The sequence below is a fragment of the Tachypleus tridentatus genome, chromosome 1, assembly GCF_004210375.1.
Source record: "Tachypleus tridentatus isolate NWPU-2018 chromosome 1, ASM421037v1, whole genome shotgun sequence".
Taxonomy (NCBI): Eukaryota; Metazoa; Arthropoda; class Merostomata; order Xiphosura; family Limulidae; genus Tachypleus; species Tachypleus tridentatus.
Genome location: NC_134825.1, coordinates 121,398,051 through 121,420,760, shown reverse-complemented (window position 1 = coordinate 121,420,760; position 22,710 = coordinate 121,398,051). Strand labels below are relative to the sequence as shown.

At 34.6% G+C, this 22,710-nt stretch overlaps 1 protein-coding gene across 3 annotated transcripts in view; it reads right to left on the bottom strand.

Moving 5' to 3' along the window:
• The window catches only part of LOC143222536 (uncharacterized), a 102,682-nt gene that overhangs the window by 5,012 nt on the left and 74,960 nt on the right, over window positions 1-22,710 (bottom strand). For 2 of the 3 annotated variants that reach the window (XM_076449155.1, XM_076449174.1), the window contains exon 10: window positions 18,022-18,698. In XM_076449155.1, the coding sequence (XP_076305270.1) occupies window positions 18,272-18,698 (427 nt within the window). In that variant the 3' untranslated portion in view covers window positions 18,022-18,271. The remainder of the gene's footprint in view (window positions 1-18,021; window positions 18,699-22,710) is intronic. The other variant, XM_076449165.1, reaches the window with a different exon arrangement.

The following is a 22,710-nucleotide window of genomic DNA, read 5'->3' as shown; positions in this document are numbered from 1 at the left end:
AAATGGTAAAACTGTTTGCTGTGGTTCACTTCAGCAAACAACTGAGGGCAATTTGTAGCTGCCACTCAATAAACATCATGTTTGATGACTGGCATGAGATGTAGAAGTTGTTGACATATAGCCCGTTTGAATTGGTAGGAAAGAGTAGTCCAGTGATGGCATTAATCTTTATAATGAAAAGTGTGACACTCAAGATGTAGCCCCGAGGGACTCCAAGTCCCTGTAGGAGAGAATGAGAAAGTGTCAAACCCACACAAACTTGGAATCACTGGCCCATTAAACATTTTGAATAAAAATGGACAAATGGCCATGCAACCCATAGGAGTGGAGGTTTTCCAAAATGCTATACCTCCACATAGTATCGTACGCCTTCTCAAGATCAAAGAATACTGATACTAGACGTTGTCACTTGAGAAAGGTTTCTCTAATCAACGTTTCAAATCAAAACAAGTGGTCCATAGTAGAGCACTCTCATCAGAACCCCCCAATGGGAGGGCATGATGATTATTAACCATTCTCTCTAAGATCTTACAGAAACAGCTTGCCAAAGCAACTGGATGGAAGTTTGAAGTTTGGGATCCTTCTCAGACTGTGAAAAAAGTAGGACAATAGCCCAGAGCAAAGCATCAGAAAAATCATTCTCCTGCCAGATCTGGTTAAAACCAACCAGAAGAATTACAAAAGATGCAGGAGAGAGATGATGCAGCATCTTTTAGTGTATACCATAAGGTCCAACCAAGGTACTGCCAGACCAATGAAGGACCAGTTTGAGTTTGACCAGTGTAAATAGGTGATTATTGTCAGAGACGATCAGCCCAAAAGGAAAGAGGCATACCCTCTGCCCATGGCTAAAAAGGTGGGGGATGAAGATACCCAGCAAAATCTTTTGCTGAAAGTATTGGTGATGCTCTAGACATAAGCAACTTCCTGGCCATTGGAAAGCAAGTTCGAAAGGGAGACAAAAATATATTGACTACTGACCTGAATCTTGTCCCAAAGAACTTTGGAGCTGGTAGCAGAAGAGATGATGGTTGTGAATTTAATCCAAGATTCCTTCTGGCTTTGATGTCTTACTTGCCAAGCACATGCATGGGCCCGTTGAAAATCAATGTAGTTCGAAAGTACGGGATGTCTACAAAAGATATCCCATGCCCCTTTTTGGGCCTTCTGTGCCAAGTGGCAGGCAGGATTCCATTACAGACAATAATACTGTGGAAAATGTGTGAAGGTTTATGTATAGATTGAGCAGCTGTTTGGACAATACAGTCAGTTATTGTTGCCACACAGTTATCTATCAGTGGCTTACAGATAAAGGCTGGATTAAGTTCCAATACAGCACTGAAAGAGGGCCAGTTGTTTTGTTCCAGCTTCCACTGAGGCATAGAGGTTGAGTGGCACTGACCATGGCCAGTCTCTCTCAAAATGATATGAAAATGACTACTGCACCATGTGTTATTGTCAACCCTCCAAGAAAAGTATGAAAAAAGAGAAAGGGAGCAGATAGATCAATAGCAATAAGACTGACTAGGTGCATGAAAATAAGTATAAGAACCAGTATTGAAGAGAGATAGGTTGTAATCTGAGAGTATATGCTCTATGGAATGACTCCTCCCATCAGTATCAGCACCACCCCAGAGGGGATTATGTCCACTGAAATCCCACAAGATTAAAAAGGGAAACAATAACTCCTCATTGAGGGCATCAAAGGTCTAACTGGTCAGAGGTCTCTTCAGGAACCAAGTAGAGAGAACAAATAGTGATAGTACAACCCAAGGAGACATGGATGGCTATGGTCTCAAGTAGCAAAGACACAGAGTGAGCACATATTGGTTAACCAGCAGTACCACTCCTCTATGCTTTCAACCACCACACAGCCTGTCATTCTGGTAAAAAGATAACAGCCAAAAGGTGACTAAATTGACAGGTTTCAAAAATGATTCCTGTAAGGAAAGACACACAGGATGATACGAATCATACAGTGCCTTGACGTCATCTAAATCAGAATGGAAACCTTGACAGTTCCACTATATCCATGTGGCCTTCTGTTTTTGACTACATCTTTTCTCTTTAGTAAAAAGAGATCTATCAACCTCCATGGATCTTGCTGAGTTGAGTGGGCAGGTCTCTGTCAGTGAACAAAAATTCCAGCAACTGAGGGCATGAATGAATAATCATTCTGCATCTCGGGGAACACAGAATAAGACGAATCTGAGGAAACACCTGAACCCATAACCAAACGAAGTGGATCTAGAAGGTTGCTGGAAGAAACAGAAGGGACTGAGATGTATGTCGACAATGACTAAACTTTCTTGACTACAAAAGTCAAAAGACTTTTCACATGGTCTTGAAGAGACTGTTGGACACAGAGGTCTGTCTGCACTTCTACTATAGCACTGGAATGGTTTGTTGGCTTGTTTTTTATTTTGCGTAAAGCTACTTGAGGGCTATCTGTGCTAGCCATCCCTAATTTAGCAGTGTAAGACTAGAGGGAAAGCAGCTAGGTCATCACCACCCACTGCCAACTCTTGGGCTACTCTTTTACCAATGAATAATGGGATTGACCATCACATTATAATGCCCCCTCAGCTGGGGGAGCGAGCATGTTTAATGCAACCGAGATTTGAACCCACAACCCTCGGATTATGAGTCGAACACCTTAACATGCTTGGCCATGCTGGGCCCAGTGGAATGAAGCGGAGTACAGCAGCATATGTCAGACAGAGAGTAGACAGAAACTTTCAAGCTTGAGGGTAAGAAATGTTGTGAACCATTTTCAAAAGCTGTGCCTCTTCTTCTTCCACCCATCTCGGGCATGAATGAAAGTAAGATGGGTGAGAACCACTATAATTAACACAATGAGGGTCAATTTCACACTCATAAGCATCATGGTCCATGCCACTGCAACAAGCACATGTCAAGGAATCATGACTGAACTGCTGACAATGAAAACATATGAGAGGGTTTGGAATATATGGCCATACTCTGCAATTTAGATAACCTGCCTTGATGGTGACAGGTGGATGTGGTGATGTAAACATCAAAATTAGGACACCATTCAGCACCACAATTTCATCTTTGTGAGTGGAGATACACCTCACTGCAGAAACTCCTTTAGTGGAGAAACCAGCAAGGATCTCTGACTCAGGAACATTCTTCAAATCCCTCTTAACAATAACTCCTTGTAATGAATTCAAAGTAGCATGGGGATTAACCTCAACGGGTACATCCTCATTGATCTTCAAATGCAAGAGGAGTTCTATGTATGTAGGAGTGGATGTTTCCACCAAGATGTCCCCAGAACATAGCTTTTTGACTGACTTAGAATAGAACCAGCAAACCCCTCTAATCCCTTCTGAATATGAAAAAGGGAGACATAAAGAAAATATTAGAAAATGAGGTACAAGTATTGAAGAAGTTGAAGATTGCTGTTCAGAATTTTTAAGACATAGTAATTTACCTGTGATCTGTTTTTCACTATTCTATTTTTATTTGGAGGATCCACAATAAAGAAAGAATATTTCAATGCTCAATGACACCACCCACCATGGAACCCTATGAAGAGATGCACTACAATGCCAAACAAGGGCACTGCAGCAACACCAAGGTTTTGTGAGCACTAAACCCAAACACTAGCATCAAACACAAATGTTCACAACACCCACAGAGATCATCCAGCATTGGTACTCAGTTAACCCTAGCCCAAGTGGAGCAGCCAAGTGACCCTTGGAATGTGTGTGTGTGTGTGTGATTGAGCAACCCTGGGCCCTCCCATCTACAGGAATTAATGAGCAAAGTGGACCCTTTAACCACTAGGTTCTTCTCTTCCCTTTGCAGGCCAACAAGCACAGGAAACATGTGGGTGGATGTTTGGATCCCAGAGGAGGTAAACTGAAAGAACAGAACCTTCTCTGGGAGGTCTCCTCACCACATACAGGAATCCACATTAAGGAATCTTTGGAAAGGATTGATTACAACTATGCTAACAAGAAATGTGTATATATCTGTAAAGCACAAACAAAAAGGAAAAAAAAATCCTTTTCCATGGTTTACTTTCAATACAGTACCTCAGATAGAGAAATATCTTAATATAAGCTGATAGTATGCTTGGTTTACTCTTTAGACAAGCTGAGTTACTTTGCAAGATGAGATGCTTCTTTCATACTTTATGTAGTTCTTCCAGATGTTTTTACTTCAGTATCATAGTAGGGTGCAATGACTGCCATTATTAAGCTAATTTCTATACTCATCTTAAATTATGTCTTGAACACCTTCTGCTAACAGTGAATGTCAGCAATAACATTAATGTAAATATACTTATAAATATTAAATTATTTTATTCAAATAGTTTATTAAACACACCTTTAGTTCAGAAGGAAATTAATTCCATTGTTCAGTTACCTCTAAAATGCCTGTTACAAACTTGCTTTATTTCACTGCAAAAACAAACTACTGGATCAAATACTTTAAAACTTCAGATAAAATTTCTACAAGTTATGTAGTTTCTGCAAGTATCATGTCTTTATCTGCCATATTTGTGGGAGTTTAAAGTTTTGAAAATAAAAAAATTAGATTTCTTTGTAAAGTGTTTTTAAACTGCTTACCAATATAAAATTTCAGTTACTGATTTGTACATCTTCCTACATTCTTCTAAAATGTTTCATTACAGTATTTTTTTTTATTTTTCTACACTCAAATTGATCTTTGTTTTCAATTACAATCCACCTCATTATATTATGTATAATAAAAATAACCTTTTAATGTATAATTAAAAAGGTGAGTTTGTGTATGACCACCATAACTCCAAGAGGAAAAAATCTAAAACCTGAAACTCTGCACACATACTAAGTGGACCCTGAGGGTGAGCACATTTGTACTATTACTTAACCATGTGCAAGGACATGTTAATGCATGTTTTTGTGAGGCTAGTGAAAAAGCCACATAGAAAAGAAGTGGTTCCTTACATTACAAATAGAAATCAGACAGACAGACAGAAACACGTATGAAAGTACCTTGCTTACAAAAAGTTATTTTGTTAACTGCATGTGTGTTCAGCCTGGGCAAAAACAACCAAAAAGAGTGCCTTGTGTTTTATTTAGTATATCAAGTGTATGTGGTCTATCATGTCAATGGAAGCACTTGCTTAAGCTTCATATTGTTTGATTGACAAATGCAGCCTACCTGGGCAAAAAACATTCAGGAAAAGAATTATGGATCAAGCATATTGTGATATTGTGTAATATAAAATATAACAATAATAGTCCTCTTTTCAAAAGTGGATACATATGACTCCACAATTCACCACTCTTGCAACTGAGAAATGAAAGTGGAAAGGACTTTCATGCTTCAATAAAAGGAGGGGGGGATATGCAATAGAAATTCCAGAGTAATGACACATTGGAAACAGTGCAATGTAGAAAGTACAATGAACCCAGCTGCAAGAATCACGGGTCAGTAGAGATTGGCAAATGTTCTCACCTGCTTTACTCATGAAATTCATGAGTAACAGTCCTTTATATATAACTCAATGATGAGAAGAAAAAAAATGGTATGCCAACATACCAGCCTGAATAATCTCTTCCAAATGACAGAGCTTGCATGCAGCTAATGACATAGTTAGATGACAAATTTGGTGTGAAAATACATGTAGACAGCATGTATGGATATGTCAGAATACACCAGTGAGGAGTTGGTAAACCCCATGGTGACAGGAACTAGAACCATGTAAGGGGGCAGGTATAAGCCATGTAACATAGAAGGTAACAAACTCAAACAAGTACACACTGCAGAACTAAACAGAGTACATAATCCAGATCCAAATGGGAGAACAGGTAGGAGAAGGAAGGTGATGAAATAGGAGATGAGGCACAACAACCTTAATGGTCAATGTCCTTAAAAAAAAAGACCTTATAACAAAAAGAGGAATGGTAAAGGATGTGAAAAATAATAATGGAATAAACACTGAAATGATGAATACCACATGCTAAGAGGTGTAGGAAACAGATCTGAAGGGAAATGGTGCAAGGAACACATTGCCAAGGGTTCAAAGGGAAAACTGAACAGGGCATGCAGGATAACAGTGAGATCCCAAACTGGCAGAATGAAGAAATGTGGAGGACAGATCATACAAAAAGTACTGGAAAAGGAAGAAAATAACAGGGTAAAAGAAGGCATTCTGGGAATAGGAGAAAGGAAGGTGTTCAACAAAGCAGACCTAAAAGTAACAACAATTAAAACAAATCTACCTTGAACAATCAATGAGATGAAGAACAGGGATAGGTAAAAAATAGAAGGAAGGAATGGTTGGATGCCACACCTAATAGACCTAAGCCTCTGTGACAAAGACAAGGAGGAAGGGGGGAATGGTACAGGCAAGGAAATATGCTACATGAGGGGCAAGTTCCAGAGTTGAGGCATGGGCCCAGACAAAACTCATATGTGAAGCAGGAGTGTGGTGACACTGGGATGAAAATGTCTGATTGTGATTGTCATAAAAGCAATCAGGACACATATAATGGCAGGGCTGTAGTTCCAGTATAGACCAGAGAAAAATAAACCCACATCTAAGTCAGCAAATATGAAGCAACCAGCAAAAAAAAATGAGGACTGACCTAGATGAAGTCTAATTAGAGGGCAAGCATATGGTTAAAGACCACTTCCAATCTGGAATGTCCATCCTCAGAGTTGACGGGTGAGGAACTGGAGACCAAAAAAGAAGGAAGTTTGACATTCAAGTGAGCAGGAAATCCAATGGAGAACACAACCACATGAAAACAAGAGGATGAAGGGGCCACTCCATGAAGAGAACCTAGTTGAGAGATAAGTAATCAGCCACAAGATTTCTAGCTCTAGGAAAATGATATGACAAAACAGTCATGCTGTAGTCAAGTACAAGAGATCCAGTCTGAAAATGAAGAAATTTGGTTGTTTTTCCTTCTTGTTTGGTAATACAGCTGGTGAATGTTGAACTGTCAGAATGAAGCAGAGCCATCCATCTCTGCAGGAACAAAAGGAAATGATACAGAGTTCAATGAACTGCGAAAGGTTACACATTGTGAAATGCAATATAGCCTTTTTGACACAATACCAACATCAAATCTCCACAAAAATTGATAAAAGTCTACCAAGGAGACATCTATAAACAGATGAGATTTGATATGATGTAGAGAAAGAGAAACAACCACCAAAGTTGAGTTACTGATAAAAGGTCAAACCTGATCTCATGTGGAAGGAAAACAGGATGGTCCAAGGGATCTTGGGAAAAGTTTCACTAGGCAAGAAGCATCTAATAAAAATAATGCAAATCATCTAACCTAAGAAACCAAGAGCTTCCAAGAAAGCTCACAACTCCAGAAGGGATAAGACCTCTCATGCAGAGAAATAATGGGAGAAAACAGGCCCTTCACAACTGCTCCCTTCATATCTTGTACCCAAAATAGAAAATAGCGAGTTTAACTCTGACAGGAATTAAAGAAAATCCTCAAATGAATAAGATACTATAGGCAGGTAGGAAATAACTTCTCCAACATGAAGACAAACTCCACCTCAGAATATTTCCAAAAAGAGGCTGTGAGTGAGTGACTGACTGAGCATAGAAAGAGGTAAAAAGAAGCCAGTCATCCAGTCCATATAACAGGGAGTCAGAAGATCCAGCAAGCAAAGATGACATGCAAGAGTATACCACTTGACAAAACACACAGCAAACTGAGGAAAGACCAAACAGCACTGTCTAGCACTAGATGACAGAACTCCTGTGAACAAACAAAAAATAACATGTCAGTGGAATAAAAACTACTGAAGTGAAAAGCAGAGCTCCAAAGTAAAGCAAAGTATCTTCAAATAAGAAAACAGCCAGGAAAGAGTTACAATGAAACTCCAATCTCCTGTGAGTTAGGGAGAAAACAAATAGATGGGAGTAAAATCTTGAATGAGTAATCACCATTCATTCAACCGCTGCACTGCATAGTCGGTCTTGCAAAGATTCAGCAAGATAACTGGTGAAGGTATGATCCTGAAGAGAACAAAAGATTCAAAAAGGGGATAGAGAGGAAGCAAAATAGACAGCAGGAACCCCTAGACAGCAGAAACCCATGTAACTATATAAAAGGGTAGCCAAAGACACGTAAACATAGTCCTTAATAACAAATGAGCAAAATGTAGAAAGGTATAAAGGTCACAAAGTATAGAAAAATAACAAACCTGCAAAACTATGATACGAATTAAAACAGAATACAACATGTAACACTCAAGGGACAAAACCACTAAATTAATTAAGAGAAATGACCCTTAAATACTGAACACAGTCCACTGAAATAATCCATATGACAAGGACATAAAAATTAAACAAACCATACAGAAAATGAGGCACCCAGTTAACATTACAGTAAGAAAGGCTATCTCAAATATAATCCCAATAGATATGAACAATAGTAATAAGAAAAAAACTAACAAACAAATTAACATCGAAAGTGAAAAGAAGTAAAACGTAAACAAAAAATAATCAAACTACATGCAAGTTTAAACGAAATTAACCTATTAGGTACAAGAAATATTAAAATCCAACTCACCTGACACTGAGCAGAGAAAACGTGAACAATATAAATTAAGTGCAGAAATAGATCCATCCACACTTACCACTGTATCTTTTGGAAGAACAACACCTAACCCATCAGATAATGTGGAGGCACAGTAACAAACAGAAATTGCATAGTAAGATCATTTCTACACAAAAATAGCAACATAAAAGGAAAAATCATTGGCTAAATATAAGTAACGAACTTCTTGTGAACTAAATACTGTACCTTCCTAGGAGACATGGACAACTCTAAGATTTTTGTGGTGAGAATTTCAACCTTTGCCAAATAAAATCTTGAATTCATATGAGCAAAGTAGAACTCTTAAATAAACATTGAGAAAACAAAAATGTAGAAATTTGAAGTTGAAATTAATATAAAGTACATATTAAGCACAATCAAAATCTTTTAGTCTCTAAATGAGTTAAACCTTTTCTCTAGATTACAATGCTGACTGAGATAAGATTTTGTTCAATGGTAGAGTAAGTTATCTGAGCTAGTGGAGGTAGTACACCATGGCTGGTGGAAGATAGTCACATGATTACATGTTGCAATGGTAAAAAAATGGAGGCATTAAAAAGCTGGTGTGCTGTTCAAAACATTTTTGTTTGAAAAATCAAATCAGTTTAGATGTCATAATCAGACATATGCACAATGCATTTCTATGCTCATACCACTGTCACTGACATCTTTTAACTTCTAACATCACCTCCCACTTGTGTAAACACACACATGCTTTTATTTCTTTATGCTATATCACTACTGTTTTTAATATTTCAAGTTCAAGCTTCAATCATGACAAGTTCTCTTTCTCTTCTCATTCTTTGTTGTTTTTCCCAGGGGTTTTTGAAGCTAGGCACTATTGAAAGAAAAGATCCCACTGGTGGTATTTCATGTTAGCAGGACTTAAGGTAGTTGCATCTTAAATACAAGTCAGCCTTCCAAAACGCACAGATGATGCCTTTGGTAGATGGAATATAGGAGAAGTAGGAATACATGTGACTCCAAGGATTGCTAAGCCAAGGAAACAGGGAAAAAATTCCTTGAAAAATCTTTATCTAAACATTTTAGATGCATCAGGTAATAATGAGTAGATAACAGTTAAAAGACTGAATTGTGATTAATCTATACCATAGATAGAACTGGATGGTTCACTGACTACAAGTCACCAACAAAAATGATGCAAGGATAAACTAACCATCAATGCAGTAATAAAAACGAATAATAAGTGATGTAGAAAACCAATGAGTGTGAAAAACACAATGACCTAAAATCAGACAAAAAGTGATTACTGTCAATTGGTAATCTACTCCTTCACTGGAAAAGCAAAGAAAATGTTGAGAATATAAATAAATCAAGCTGTGGAAATAAAGATCTTTGATATTCACTTTTAGCATTAAGATACTACCAACAAAGAAATTCCATAAGACCCTCTTGTTTTCCATCTTGAAATGAGGAATGCCCATATGCTGAAATAATACTGAAAAGATCAAGTGTGGATTCCCAACCTCCTGATAGTACAGAGAGACTAGAACAAAAACCTTTGGAAATAATGGAGTGCTGTTTCAATAACACCTATACGTAAAAGGTTTAAAACTTTCTGATTCAATAATGTGCAAGGTGAATGAACAAGTTTTAACAACAACAACAAAAAAAATGAATTATGGCAGGAAAACAGAGCTTCTGTATACACAGCAAGTCTGTAGAAAATAGAAGATTGGAGAATTATGGTAAATAATGGATCAAGTAATGCAACAATGCATAAGATCAAACTCAACAAGGAGTGGCTGTCAGTATTTCACAGGCAAGGCTAACATGATTTGAAACCTTGTTTTTAAATTAGACACAGCAATTAATAAACATTTCTGTGATACTACAAAGTGAAATGAACTACTGCACTAGTAAACAAAGTAGTTGAATGGAAATATAACAAAAACTTCCTTAAATAAAATCAGTATAAAATTGTTGCAGATAATAATTTACTACCTAAAACATGTCATTTCCTTTAGACCTGTTTTAAAAATAAAATGAGCTTCTAGGCACTACACAAATATTTTATTGCTGAAATTTTGAATAAAACTGATAAGAATAAACAGTTGCCTTGTTTGCTCCGCAAGTTTAAGAAAGATCACTCATGATCTAAAAACATATCGAAATTAAATTTTGTGAAAGACTAATAACTGAGAGTGCAAAACTTATTAAATAATGTATTTGTTAACAAACAAGTATATTCATATAAGCAAAAGAAAAAAAATGCTTGAGTTATAAAAACAATGCATATGCTTTTTTATTTCATATTAGGTGGTATGTTAGAAGAAGCAACTATAATTCAGTCAGTAACAGCTCAATATTCAACAAATCTTGGGTATATGTTAAAATACACAAGTGAGTTGTTTTCTGTGATACATTTAACTATTTTCCAAACTTTTTATTTTTAACTGGTTAAGAAGACACCATGATTAACTCAAAACGTGTATAGAGAAGACACTTTTTGCATTCCAACACTGAGAAGTTTGATAAAAGCAGATAGAGATAACTGGAAACAATACAATGATAAATCATAAACTACGGCACTTTTTTGAATGAGTATATTAATTCACACTGTAAAATTCTGTTTTTTCTTTCTGTTCCACAGAAAAATAAAATTAGTGAAATGAAGAATAAACAAAGTTTTATAAACCTGTAAGTGATTTCTCTTCTTAGAGCCCATGTAACCATAATGGCAGCAACATGTTTGATATGGCTTGGCTGTTATTTTGATAATTAACCTAAACTGTTGTTTAGTACAGTGATTCATATTTTAAATTAACCACTTTTCAAAAGTCAAAAATATTTTCTTGATAAATATATATTCAAACAGCTAATCAATCATCACCTGAACAACAAATAAATACACATATATATAATTGTAATACATTAGAAAGTTGTTTTGTACTTTATGTTTTACATAGATTAGGTATTCAAACAAAAAGAAAAACACAAAATATAAAATAATAATTACCAACCCAAATATTACAAATAGTTTAAATATTCCTTGTGTGGTAGATTTCACACATACAACCTGATCGGCATCACAGAAACTGTATAACTGAATTCCTCAACAAGCATAAGTTTGATTCAAATAAAACTATCAACAACCAAGATTACAATATCAGAATCAAACCCATGTATAAATTCAAAGGGCAAAGTTTTCTTTCCCTTTCCTGGAACAACAGAAAAGAGTTCATACTACTAATTAGCTAGGAAGACAAAAAGCCTGTAAATCAAGTTAAATTGACATGCATATGTGTAAGTAACAATACTAATTCTGTAACATAAAAACACTGTTTCTCATTTTTATATTGTTGAATTCAACACAAAATAAATCACTGCTCCACTGTTTTCTATCCCACTCATTTACCCTTGGCAATATTTATCATTCAACGCTTTCATATATATTAATGCACCCTCTATCCTTGTACTATATAGAAGTACCTCTATCCTCGTACTATATACAAGTACCTCTATCCTCGTACTATATACAAGTACCTCTATCCTCGTACTATATACAAGTACCTCTATCCTCGTACTATATACAAGTACCTCTATCCTCGTACTATATACAAGTACCTCTATCCTCGTACTATATACAAGTACCTCTATCCTCGTACTATATACAAGTACCTCTGTCCTCCTACTATATAGAAGTACCTCAGAGAGTTGACGTTATTACTTTTCCTAGATTGTCTTCATCCCAGACTCTAACACTGGCTCTTAATGAGGAGAAAGGATAAAAGAATGTAAGCAGAGGTAATTATTATTGGGAATACATATTCAATTTAGGAAAATTTCAATTTCCAAAATATAATTACATCCACTGACATTTATAGCTATAATCCAACATCTAGAATGTGAAGAGAGATAGTGAGAGCTTTATCCATACAGAAAACATTTGCATAGATTGTGGGTGTATGAGTAGAAAAACAATACCCTAGTAAGGGAGCCATAATACATCAGAACGGGTATGATGTTCACCCTAAACTTAGTTGCTGTATCAAATATGGAAATGTACAAGTGATCACAACTATACCCCATCCCCAATCACACAGCCGAGATTACACAACTTGGAAATGGCAGTAAGGGGCCTTGGTCCCTACCTCCCACTTTGGTGGCTAGGGCAATTGGATCAAAACTGTATTATATGTACAGATATAATATTGATTGGATCCTAACCTCTACCACAGAGTGATGTGTTCTGAACCAGAATCATAACAAGAAAGTAAGCAATGCTGAAGTGGACAAACCTTCTCCTCTACCAAAAGAACCCCAGGCTTGAAACATTGAAATCATGTATGCCTTACTCAATCAGAGGAACAGGAGTTATCCTGTCTAGAATTATGAATGTTCATCTTCAGTCCACAATTCCACTTGCCCCTGGAATTATGGGAAAAAACTAAATGGCTGTGCTCAGCCAAGTACGTAGTATGAGGAGATAGTTGACCCTACTTCCATGAACAATGTATCGAGTCAATATTGATTAAAAACAAGAGTCATGCTCACCTCAACCAGACAGCTGAGTATCAAATCTGAATTGGTATTATAATGGGTGGCTTACTGTGTATACTGGTGCCACTCCTACTGACATCTAGGGAAAAAACATCCAGGAACTCAAGCAAGAGGGGCTGCAACTTTAACACATTCTTTGACAGCAGAGGAATTCACTCTAATACTATGGAAAAAAGCCTCTGTCCACCACCCCAGTAACTGTAAACCAGGTGTAGTTAGGACAGAGCCCACTAATAGAACCTGAGAGATAATGTAAGTTAGGTGGCCCTGATGGACAGTGCTCTGGAAACAGTGTAATAGGTGAACTATTTTTCCTAAATGTTTAAAAGGAAACCAACTACAGTTTATTCAAATCTAATAAATCTAGCTTTACTCATGATACTCCATGAGTGGCAATACCATATAGTGAGTACCCTTAGGTAGTGTTTTGGAACACCTCATTTCTACAGAATATGTTTTAACTGGCAGTAAGTATAGTGAAACAGTAGTTGCTAGTACAGAATCGGGTTGATAAAAACGCACTTAACTGGCCAACACTCTCAACAAAGTGGGATCCTGTGAAAACAAGGTAAGGAACCTCTGTACAATCCAGCAGAAGTGGTTAAGCTAACAACAGGAGGTAGTCAAATGCAAGATGAAAGTAATGGGGAGATCCACATATCATCTTACACTATGGCCCAGACAATTAAACTGAGCCACTAAGGACATAGAATGAGACAAATCTGATTAAACATAAATCACAAAAAAGATTCCTCACCTTCAAAGAGAGATCAGAGTATGCAATATGAAACAATGTTATAACCATCCTGTCATTGTAACTGGTGGTAAATTCCAGTGAACTGAATGATCCAAATGAAAAATCATTGTCTAGCTACCCTGAAACCATTAGTGTGGGCAACAAAACATTCAAAACCCTCACTGGAAAGAATAAGTGATAGAAATTTGATTGATCATAAAAGTGAACAACAGTGATTAAATTAACTGGTGAGAAGGACTAATCTTATGCACGACAATGTCACTAGGATGAACTTGTCTAAGAATGTACATACAATGATAAAGCATCTAATAGACAAATAGCACAAACCACTTTGAGCAGCAATGTTGGTAGATTAGCAGTCATGAAAAATAAACCTCTAGGTAAAAATGATCATTAATATATGATGCTAAGATCCCAAATGAGTGTTAAGAAAGGACATGTAATGTAACCTTAGTATACCAGTTAGTTAACCAGAATAGTTGCTTGGGGCAAAGGACCTAGAGCAGCTAGAGAAAGCCAGAAGATGCAAGTGAAAAACACATACAAAAGTATAATATAAACTTTTAACATGTTCAATGAACATTTTCTTATTATTCAGGAATTAAAACCAAGAACATTTGTAATAAGTTGATAGAGTTATTATTCAATAAAAAATTCAGCTGTAACCAACAAAATAGTCATTACTGTAAAGTGCACAGGTCTGTTTATTACCAGAACAAACAGCTTCCAAAAGGATACCTTGAACAGATTTGTCAACACTGCCCCAATATCAACATGCTTACAGTATTGTTTATTAACATTTGAAGTAAAAGAAATTAATATTCTTCCATCCAAGATCAGTATCTCAGTTGCTATTTTTAAGCAACATATATCTTTGCAAATGAACAATTACCAGACATAAAGTTTAAGTCATTGTTAAACCTTTTCTAAACCAAGAAATTGTCTGCTTCAATTTATAATGCTAATCTGAATGATACAGAATTGGATTATACATGTAAATTGTGGTAATAGTAATGACAAAAAAAGTTAGTATCTCTAATCATGAATTTCTGTAACTGATTTTTTATGCAAAAAACAGTACTGAAACTAATAATGTACTGCTACTCCCAACACAACAGTATATAGAGATGCAAGAATATCTTGCAATATTTCACAAAGCATAACTCAACAAGTATATTCACAGGTGTTCATACCATCGAAAGTGCACATTTAAATTTTCAAAATGCTCTATTTTTCACAATAAACACTCAAGCAAGTCAGTAAGCCTACACACGTAATGAATAAGTATACTTCACCTCTAAAACAACAGAAAAAAAAACAAACCTTAAACTATACATGTTTTAAGTTGTTGGAGTTAGGGAAGGATGGGGCTATTTTCATCACTGGAAATATAAATAGTCCTTGTAAAGGAAGTGTATCCAATATTTGTGTCTTATGATAATTTTGTTGTACAATACATTCTTTGAAATGGAGAATTACAAAAAAAAGGTGGCTTTTCTTGCAGCTTATTGTAGAAACATATGCCATGCTTGTACTGCTTTTGTTATTGAATTTAATGACTGTTACTAAAATCAATGCAGTTATAAAAGCTCTACAGAAAAAATGTCATCTCCTTTTGGTTGCACATGTCTAGATGCATCACTCACAGTCACAAAACAGAAAAAAAAAATACAAAGTATCTGTCATAAAACTAGCTGCAGAATCTGAAGTTAATAGTGTCAGTATCAAACATACGAAAAACTAAAAGACTTTATACTACATTCCAACAACAAATCTCATTAATTCTTGTCCTGTTTCCAACAAGAGGTGTAGAGGTAGCCAGAACCATATATGATTTTGATACATTAAAATCAGCTTCATCTTACAGAAAGAGAGAAGCATAATTTTCAAGAGAAATATACAGACAGGGAGTTACTGCATCTGTGTTGTGACTTGTTGACTGCTGCAGCAGTGATCCTAGTTACTACATGTGGATGTTTCTTTAACTTACAAAACTGTATTTAATAACAAGTATTTCATAGTTGACTGCTACCAAAAGATGTGAAAAATTTAATAAAGATGAGACTCTAGGGGACAGGGGGATCTGATTTAAATGTTCAAACTTTTAAAGAGAATATAAAAGGTTGATGCATCTTTCTTTTTTATGTTAAATGGTAAGTGGTAAAGCAAGAGGACAATGATTTATGACATCATATAATAAAGTACTCTGTATATTAGGCAATGTTACTCTTTAAACAAGATGGCCAGCCTCTGGAACAGACAGCTTCCTAACAAGGTACGTGCAACAGCATTGAGAAGGATTAACAAACAGTTTGATGTACACATAAAAAAAATAAGGTTAATTAAAGGCAAATGTAATTTGATGAAATGATTTGAACATCCATGATGGGCAAAGGGGCTCATTGCTGTCTCTCAAATGTTCACTTTTTGCTACATCATTCAGTTACAAAGATATAGAATGTTTGAAAAAAACCAAGGACTAATCTGCAAACTAAGATGTTCAGTTCACTGTTTTATAGTTCACAGGATATGCTTTTCACAATTTTAAACTGAAACAACCTAATGTGGAAATTTAGAGTTAATGTTTATAAAACATTTTCTTGATTCACCTTGTAAAAACATTTATCCATATCAAATGCCCACAGAAGTTTCACAGCAAAAACTCCAGTATTCATATTAAATATATCCCTACTACCATTTCATATCAATCAAACTAATGAGACTGACTTACACATTTATAACATAGTAGTAGTAACAAAACTTCACTACATTAAACATGCCCTGGTGTATCATATATAGAACATGACATTTACAAGTACACTAGCCAATAATGTTATTATTATGTATTAAAAAGCAATATTAGCATGTATTTTATTTTTACCTTTATTATTATTTGTTTAAGCTTACTACCATCTTACATCAATCAAAATAACACTCTAAATTATCAAATTTCTTTGCAAATCAACATCAGCTACAGGGTTCTAAGCAATTCCAAAAATACATGGAAATAACACTGAAGAGAAAAAAAGATATTTATCAAACATCTCTCCATTTTTGTGGTGACTTATTAGTTAGTGTATTTTCTATATACTGTGGAATTATACTCAGTGAAAATATTAACATCTCTTTATCCCTGTGTGCATGAGGTCAAATTGTGCAATCCTTGATCTTTTACAGAAAGCTATTTGATATGGTATTACATATTTGATGTCAAAGTTCCCAACTATTAATTTTAAACTACACTGCTGATTGAATGACATTTAATAGTAAAATAAATATCAAATACAGTGATACTGAAAAACTGCAGATATGTAATTTGAGAGGTTACAGAGGTTATGTAAATATAATCTTCAAACTGTACAGTGGTCAGAAGTTGTTTTATTATCTTGCACTCCAGCTTGTAAGAGTCTGAATCAGACTGACATTGCCAGTTTACAGATGCATCTTGAGTACAAATATTTTTGTAATACGTTTTTTTTATATAAAAGATAGTTGGACATTTTTCTACAAGCTTGTCACATTTTATGTACACATATGTAGTAAATTTAGAATTATAGTGAATATTACTTCTTAGAATGGAGTAATTTAATTGGCTATCATATTTCTTTACTCTGCTAAGAACTTTATATTGTGTTTAAAGGTAGCTCATATTTTCAAATGTTATATATATGGAACAAACAAATAAAAATAAACCTACATCTTTCTAAAAAACATCAAGACTATTTCAAATTAATATAAGACCCTAACAAGTTTATTACTTAAAATCACAGTATAGATTTTAATATATGTTGAAAAATTTATTGAGAAACCATAGAACTGAAAAAATAATTGCAATTACAGGTTAGTTTAATGATACCACTTACAATTATATCACAATAAGATAGTCATCTGCACTCATACATTCAAAATTAGCCCAAGGTTTTTTTTTGCATTGTATAGGAAATACTTCAAACTTAACTTGGTATAAAAATTAACTTTCAACCAATACTGCATAAAAAAAGTAATACATAAGAGATGAATATGTCTCTGGTCATTTGTAATTTTAGATACATTTTGTAGAGTTAGTTGATAGTTAAATCTAATATGATTTTCACTCAACCTTGGTACTTAGCCCAAACATAAACTAGTTTTACCACTAGATTATACTACCTGACATGAAGCTATCCTCCTCAGTACATTAGCAGCATGACCAAACTTGATCAAAGTATAATCCTGGCTGAGAAGATATTCAATTTCATTGTCTCAAAAACACTACAGTTTAATCACTAGATCATTTTACCTGAGAAGAAAGTTGTATTTGGGACATTGGCACAACAGAACTCGGTTGAATTCTTAAAAGTATGACTAGTAAATACAAAAAGAGAGAAAAATCATCTTTACTGCTGTATATGGAACATCCTTAGAGAGATGAGATTACAACAATGCATGAACCAAGGGATGGATCAAAGTCAGACCAAACAACATCATCATAGATGACTGTTTCACAAGTTAAATCTGTAACAGAATTGCTTTCTATCACTTGAGCATCATCGAAGGCAGAACTGGAAGGCTGTATTTCATTACTTAGAATATCACAGTCAATTGTAAAAGCAGAAGTATCTGCCAAATCACATTCTTGTTCATTGTTATAGATGCTGTTACTCCTACTGTCATTGTAGTCACTTTGAATGAAGTTTGGAGAGCAGGAAGGTAAAAGGGCTGATTCAACCGTTGAAAAAATACTACATTCTCCATATTCATCCATGTAGTTAAAACTAGTATCATCTGGTAATCCTTTGATAATACTATTTACAGTTGGCATCTGGGGTCTCAAGCAGCGTCGATACCTTGGAAAATCAATGTCTATGTGTAAATATCATTACAGTAATCAATTTTCATCCATAATATATACCTTTATAGCAAATAAAAAAACATTTATATTAAAAAAACACTAAAGTTCAGTACCCTGCAAACTTGATCTAAAACAGCACTTGCATTTCAGAGGGAATAGAAAAGGCTACATACTTTTAGGAATTCAGTAATTTGTATCAACTTCTCAATTTTGCAAACAAGATATTTTCACACATTTTTAAAGTGCAAAAGGCAGATAACATACACTGTTCTTAGCACTTAACACAGTAAAGTAGAATTCTGATTGTAAAAGGAGGTAACTAGGGGTAGTGGGGTCTTAAAAAGAGAAATTTTCTTTACCAATCTAAGGATGAAAAAACATTTATAGGAAGCACTCTTCTTATATTAGAGTAATTCATCTACCATATTGATGATTTGATGAAATGATACAAGTACACCAATTTATTCCAACTGTTTTATAAACAATGTGTATCAACAAAGCGTTCGGAAAGTCACTGTGCACTTATATATTTATTAACAGACAAAACTGCACAGTAACTTTCCGAACACCTTGTACAATTCCAGAAATTCCTGTCCATCACAGTGCATTAGTTGTTTAATTGTTCAAACTATACGTAGAAACATCTGGTCTGATTTATTAATGTCATTATTTGTTAGAATGTTCTATTTCTTGGTCAGAAGGTTCAAAGCATTATTGTGAATAATTCTTCATGCTTATCTGTAAGCTTGTGGATCTGAATTATAGCTGTCAATTTAATAATTATCATTGTACAAGTATGTAATAGATATAATAACTTAATTACCTTATTTAAACACTTCTTCAACTGTACAACAAATGTGTGTGACATCATCCATTGGTAAGCATCATTTTCAACTTATATTTTTACATTTGTACTTATAAAAATGTCACTGAAGGGACATGAATATCTTACAGAATGGGAGAATCAAACATACCCCCCTTTTCCTGACTCATAACATTTGTTATTTGTTATGTGTGTGTGTGTGTGTGTGTGTGTGTGTGTGTGTGAGAGAGAGAGAAAGAGAGGGAGAAAGAGAGTATAAATAAGAGCTGCAAAAATCATTTGGTGAAATCTGAAACTAAGCTCACATAAATAAACTTAAATTATTTTTATTTTAAGAAATACAGTTCTTTAAATCAACTGTAACTGGAAAAGTTCAATGTAAAATTTGTTTATTTTACCACAGTTAAACCATTTGCAATCTGCAACTAATACAAAGCATTTAATTTTATTCTTAAAGATAGAAAAATTAAAACCCAAGTAAAAAGACTGTTGATTTGTTACTCAGAATCATCATTTTTTACCTTCTTAAAGGAGTTTCTAAATTACTGAAAATCTGTCATTGAAGCAAAACAAATGTTTGATACATCATGCCAATTCTTTCACCAATATTATATATATATGCTGAAAATGGTAAAATATTATATGATGACCAAATAAAAATATATACACATCTGTAAAAAAAAAAAGTGTATAATGTTTAAATCTAATAGATTTTGTACAATGGTGAAATCCACTAGCTTCAGGACTCAAGCTTAGCAGTCGTCTGAGACAACTAAAAACTTCCTTGGACGACTAACTTAAATTCCCGTGTTATCCAACAGACAACTAAGTAGGGCCCAGAAATAAACCCTTATTCAAAACAGCATTGCAGTCTGCTATACACACACCTCTAAATGTTGACTCTGATACTTAACTAAGGTTAATGGTAATTTTCCCAACTATGAACTCAAAAATTTGAAAACTCACATGAACATCTTTTGGTACATTTCTTGTTTAAAAAAAATATTGTATTTTGTACAAAAGAAATGTTACTACAATCCACCAGAATTGGTTGGAAACATGAGATAAAAGTTCACTTTTGTAACTGGCTAATAATGCTGTTCTGGTCACTAAACATATGTTGTACTACTCATTGTTTGTATGAACATATATATAAGTGGACAGCAAGTTGCAAGGAAAATGAATGCTATTAAGTTAATACAAATATTTAGGAAGATTCATTTCTAATATAGATGCTTATGACAATACAACCAACATGGCTGTCTCAAATTTTTACAAATACATCTTTTGTAGAGACTAAAATTTACAAAATCAAACTCAGAATTTTCATCTTTAGTTATCACAGTTGAAACACTAGTCCTTTTCAAATTTGCAAGTGTAGGCCTAAAGCTAACATTAAACAGACACAACCAAACCAAGTCTAAAGAGAAACAGAAAGCCTGGATACCACAAGAAGTGGAGAGAAAATCCAAGAATTAAGTAAGACACAATACTGATAACTGCAAACATTTTCTGAAAGTTTGATCATTATAAAACAGAATAACAGCTCAATACAAACAACAAAAATTACAACAACACTTATCAGTAGTAAATGTGTGTATGTGTGTGTGTAAATACGCAGCACTCAGACACTGTGTGGATATTATGGTATTGTGTTAGGGTTCGAAAACAAATCTAGTCTTACTGCAGCCTGTACTGCAGGAAAATTACAATGATTAAAATGAAAACATGAACAGCCAAGGTTGCTGTTCTGTTTAAATGTTTTACAGGTTGTCATGATATAAAAGACTGTTTAATGAAGAAAATTAGTTTGTATTGCAAATGAATATTTTATGATTGTTTAGTTTCTTTTTATTATTAGAGAGTTAGAAGCAGATAATTACTGGAAGTTAGTGTTTGTAAGTCACTGATGTCGAGAATATAACAAACTGATAATTAAATACTAAACATATATGTAGTACGAGATGAGCAAGAAACAGCAGACAGATACAGACAATAACAGAAGACGGTAAAGGCAGAGCCAAGAAAGAGTTTGGTATGAAGTTAACTATAGTAGAAGTGATAGGCCTAATGTTTAATATGTTATAAAGTTAGACTAACAGTGAAAAAGGAGATGAAAAAATTATTTGGTGTGCTTCTAAAGTAACTGGATCAGTTTGAGCATACTGTGATAAAAGAGACAGAATATATTTCAAAGAAAAAAGACCAAACAATTACTAGAAGAGCAGTATACAAATGCAGTAACTAGCATCACAACTGTAAATGACCAAACAATTACTAGAAGAGCAGTATACAAATGCAGTAACTAGCATCACAACTGTAAGTGACCAAACAATTACTAGAAGAGCAGTATACAAATGCAGCAACTAGCATCACAACTGTAAGTGAATTACTATAGAGTTTCAAGTAATCATACTTGTACGATTATTTTCAGGTACTTTTACACCCTGAAAGATATTATTTGGGACTAAACAATTATTAAATTTTTGCCAACAAGACAGAGAAATCTGCCAGTACTGTTTACTTCAGAGAAATTTTGGTCAACCCACTTCACTGACAAATCCGTAAATGAGTATCACTCATGTCAGTCGCAACAAGTCAAGCAAGTATGGGCTAGGTCATCTAATAATAGCACTCTGTGACCTATTGAGAGTCATGTCATAAAGCTGCACACAGGTTTTGGCTTATTCAAAACTCAAAGTAAAATTGTTTTCATTGAATGTAAGGGAAATTGAAATGTTACCAGACTGTAACTTGTCAGCTTGATTAGATGGTTGACAAAATTAAATATTACAGCATGTTTACTTTATTATGAGCAAAGATTCAATTTAAAGTGTGTGCAAGTTCTTACTTCCTTGCCTTTCAATAGTCAACCACCCAGAAGATTACCTGATATGAAGTACAGGGGGGAGAGCTCTATTTCCACCATGTACTGGTGGTTGGTTGGTAGATTTGGTGTTTTACGGCACAAAGCAGTTAGGCTATCTGTGCCAAACATCCAGTAAAAAGTTAAAATTAAAGTAAAATTATGAAATTTATAAGAGGAAATTAAAGTAAAATAAAACAAAGTTAAAAAACAAAGCATAAACCCTATGTTTACATCTAGTTTACAGCATTAAGAGAAAAACTACAATAATACAAGTTGTAGAGGACTTTCTGAAGCATAACTGTAATTATCATAACC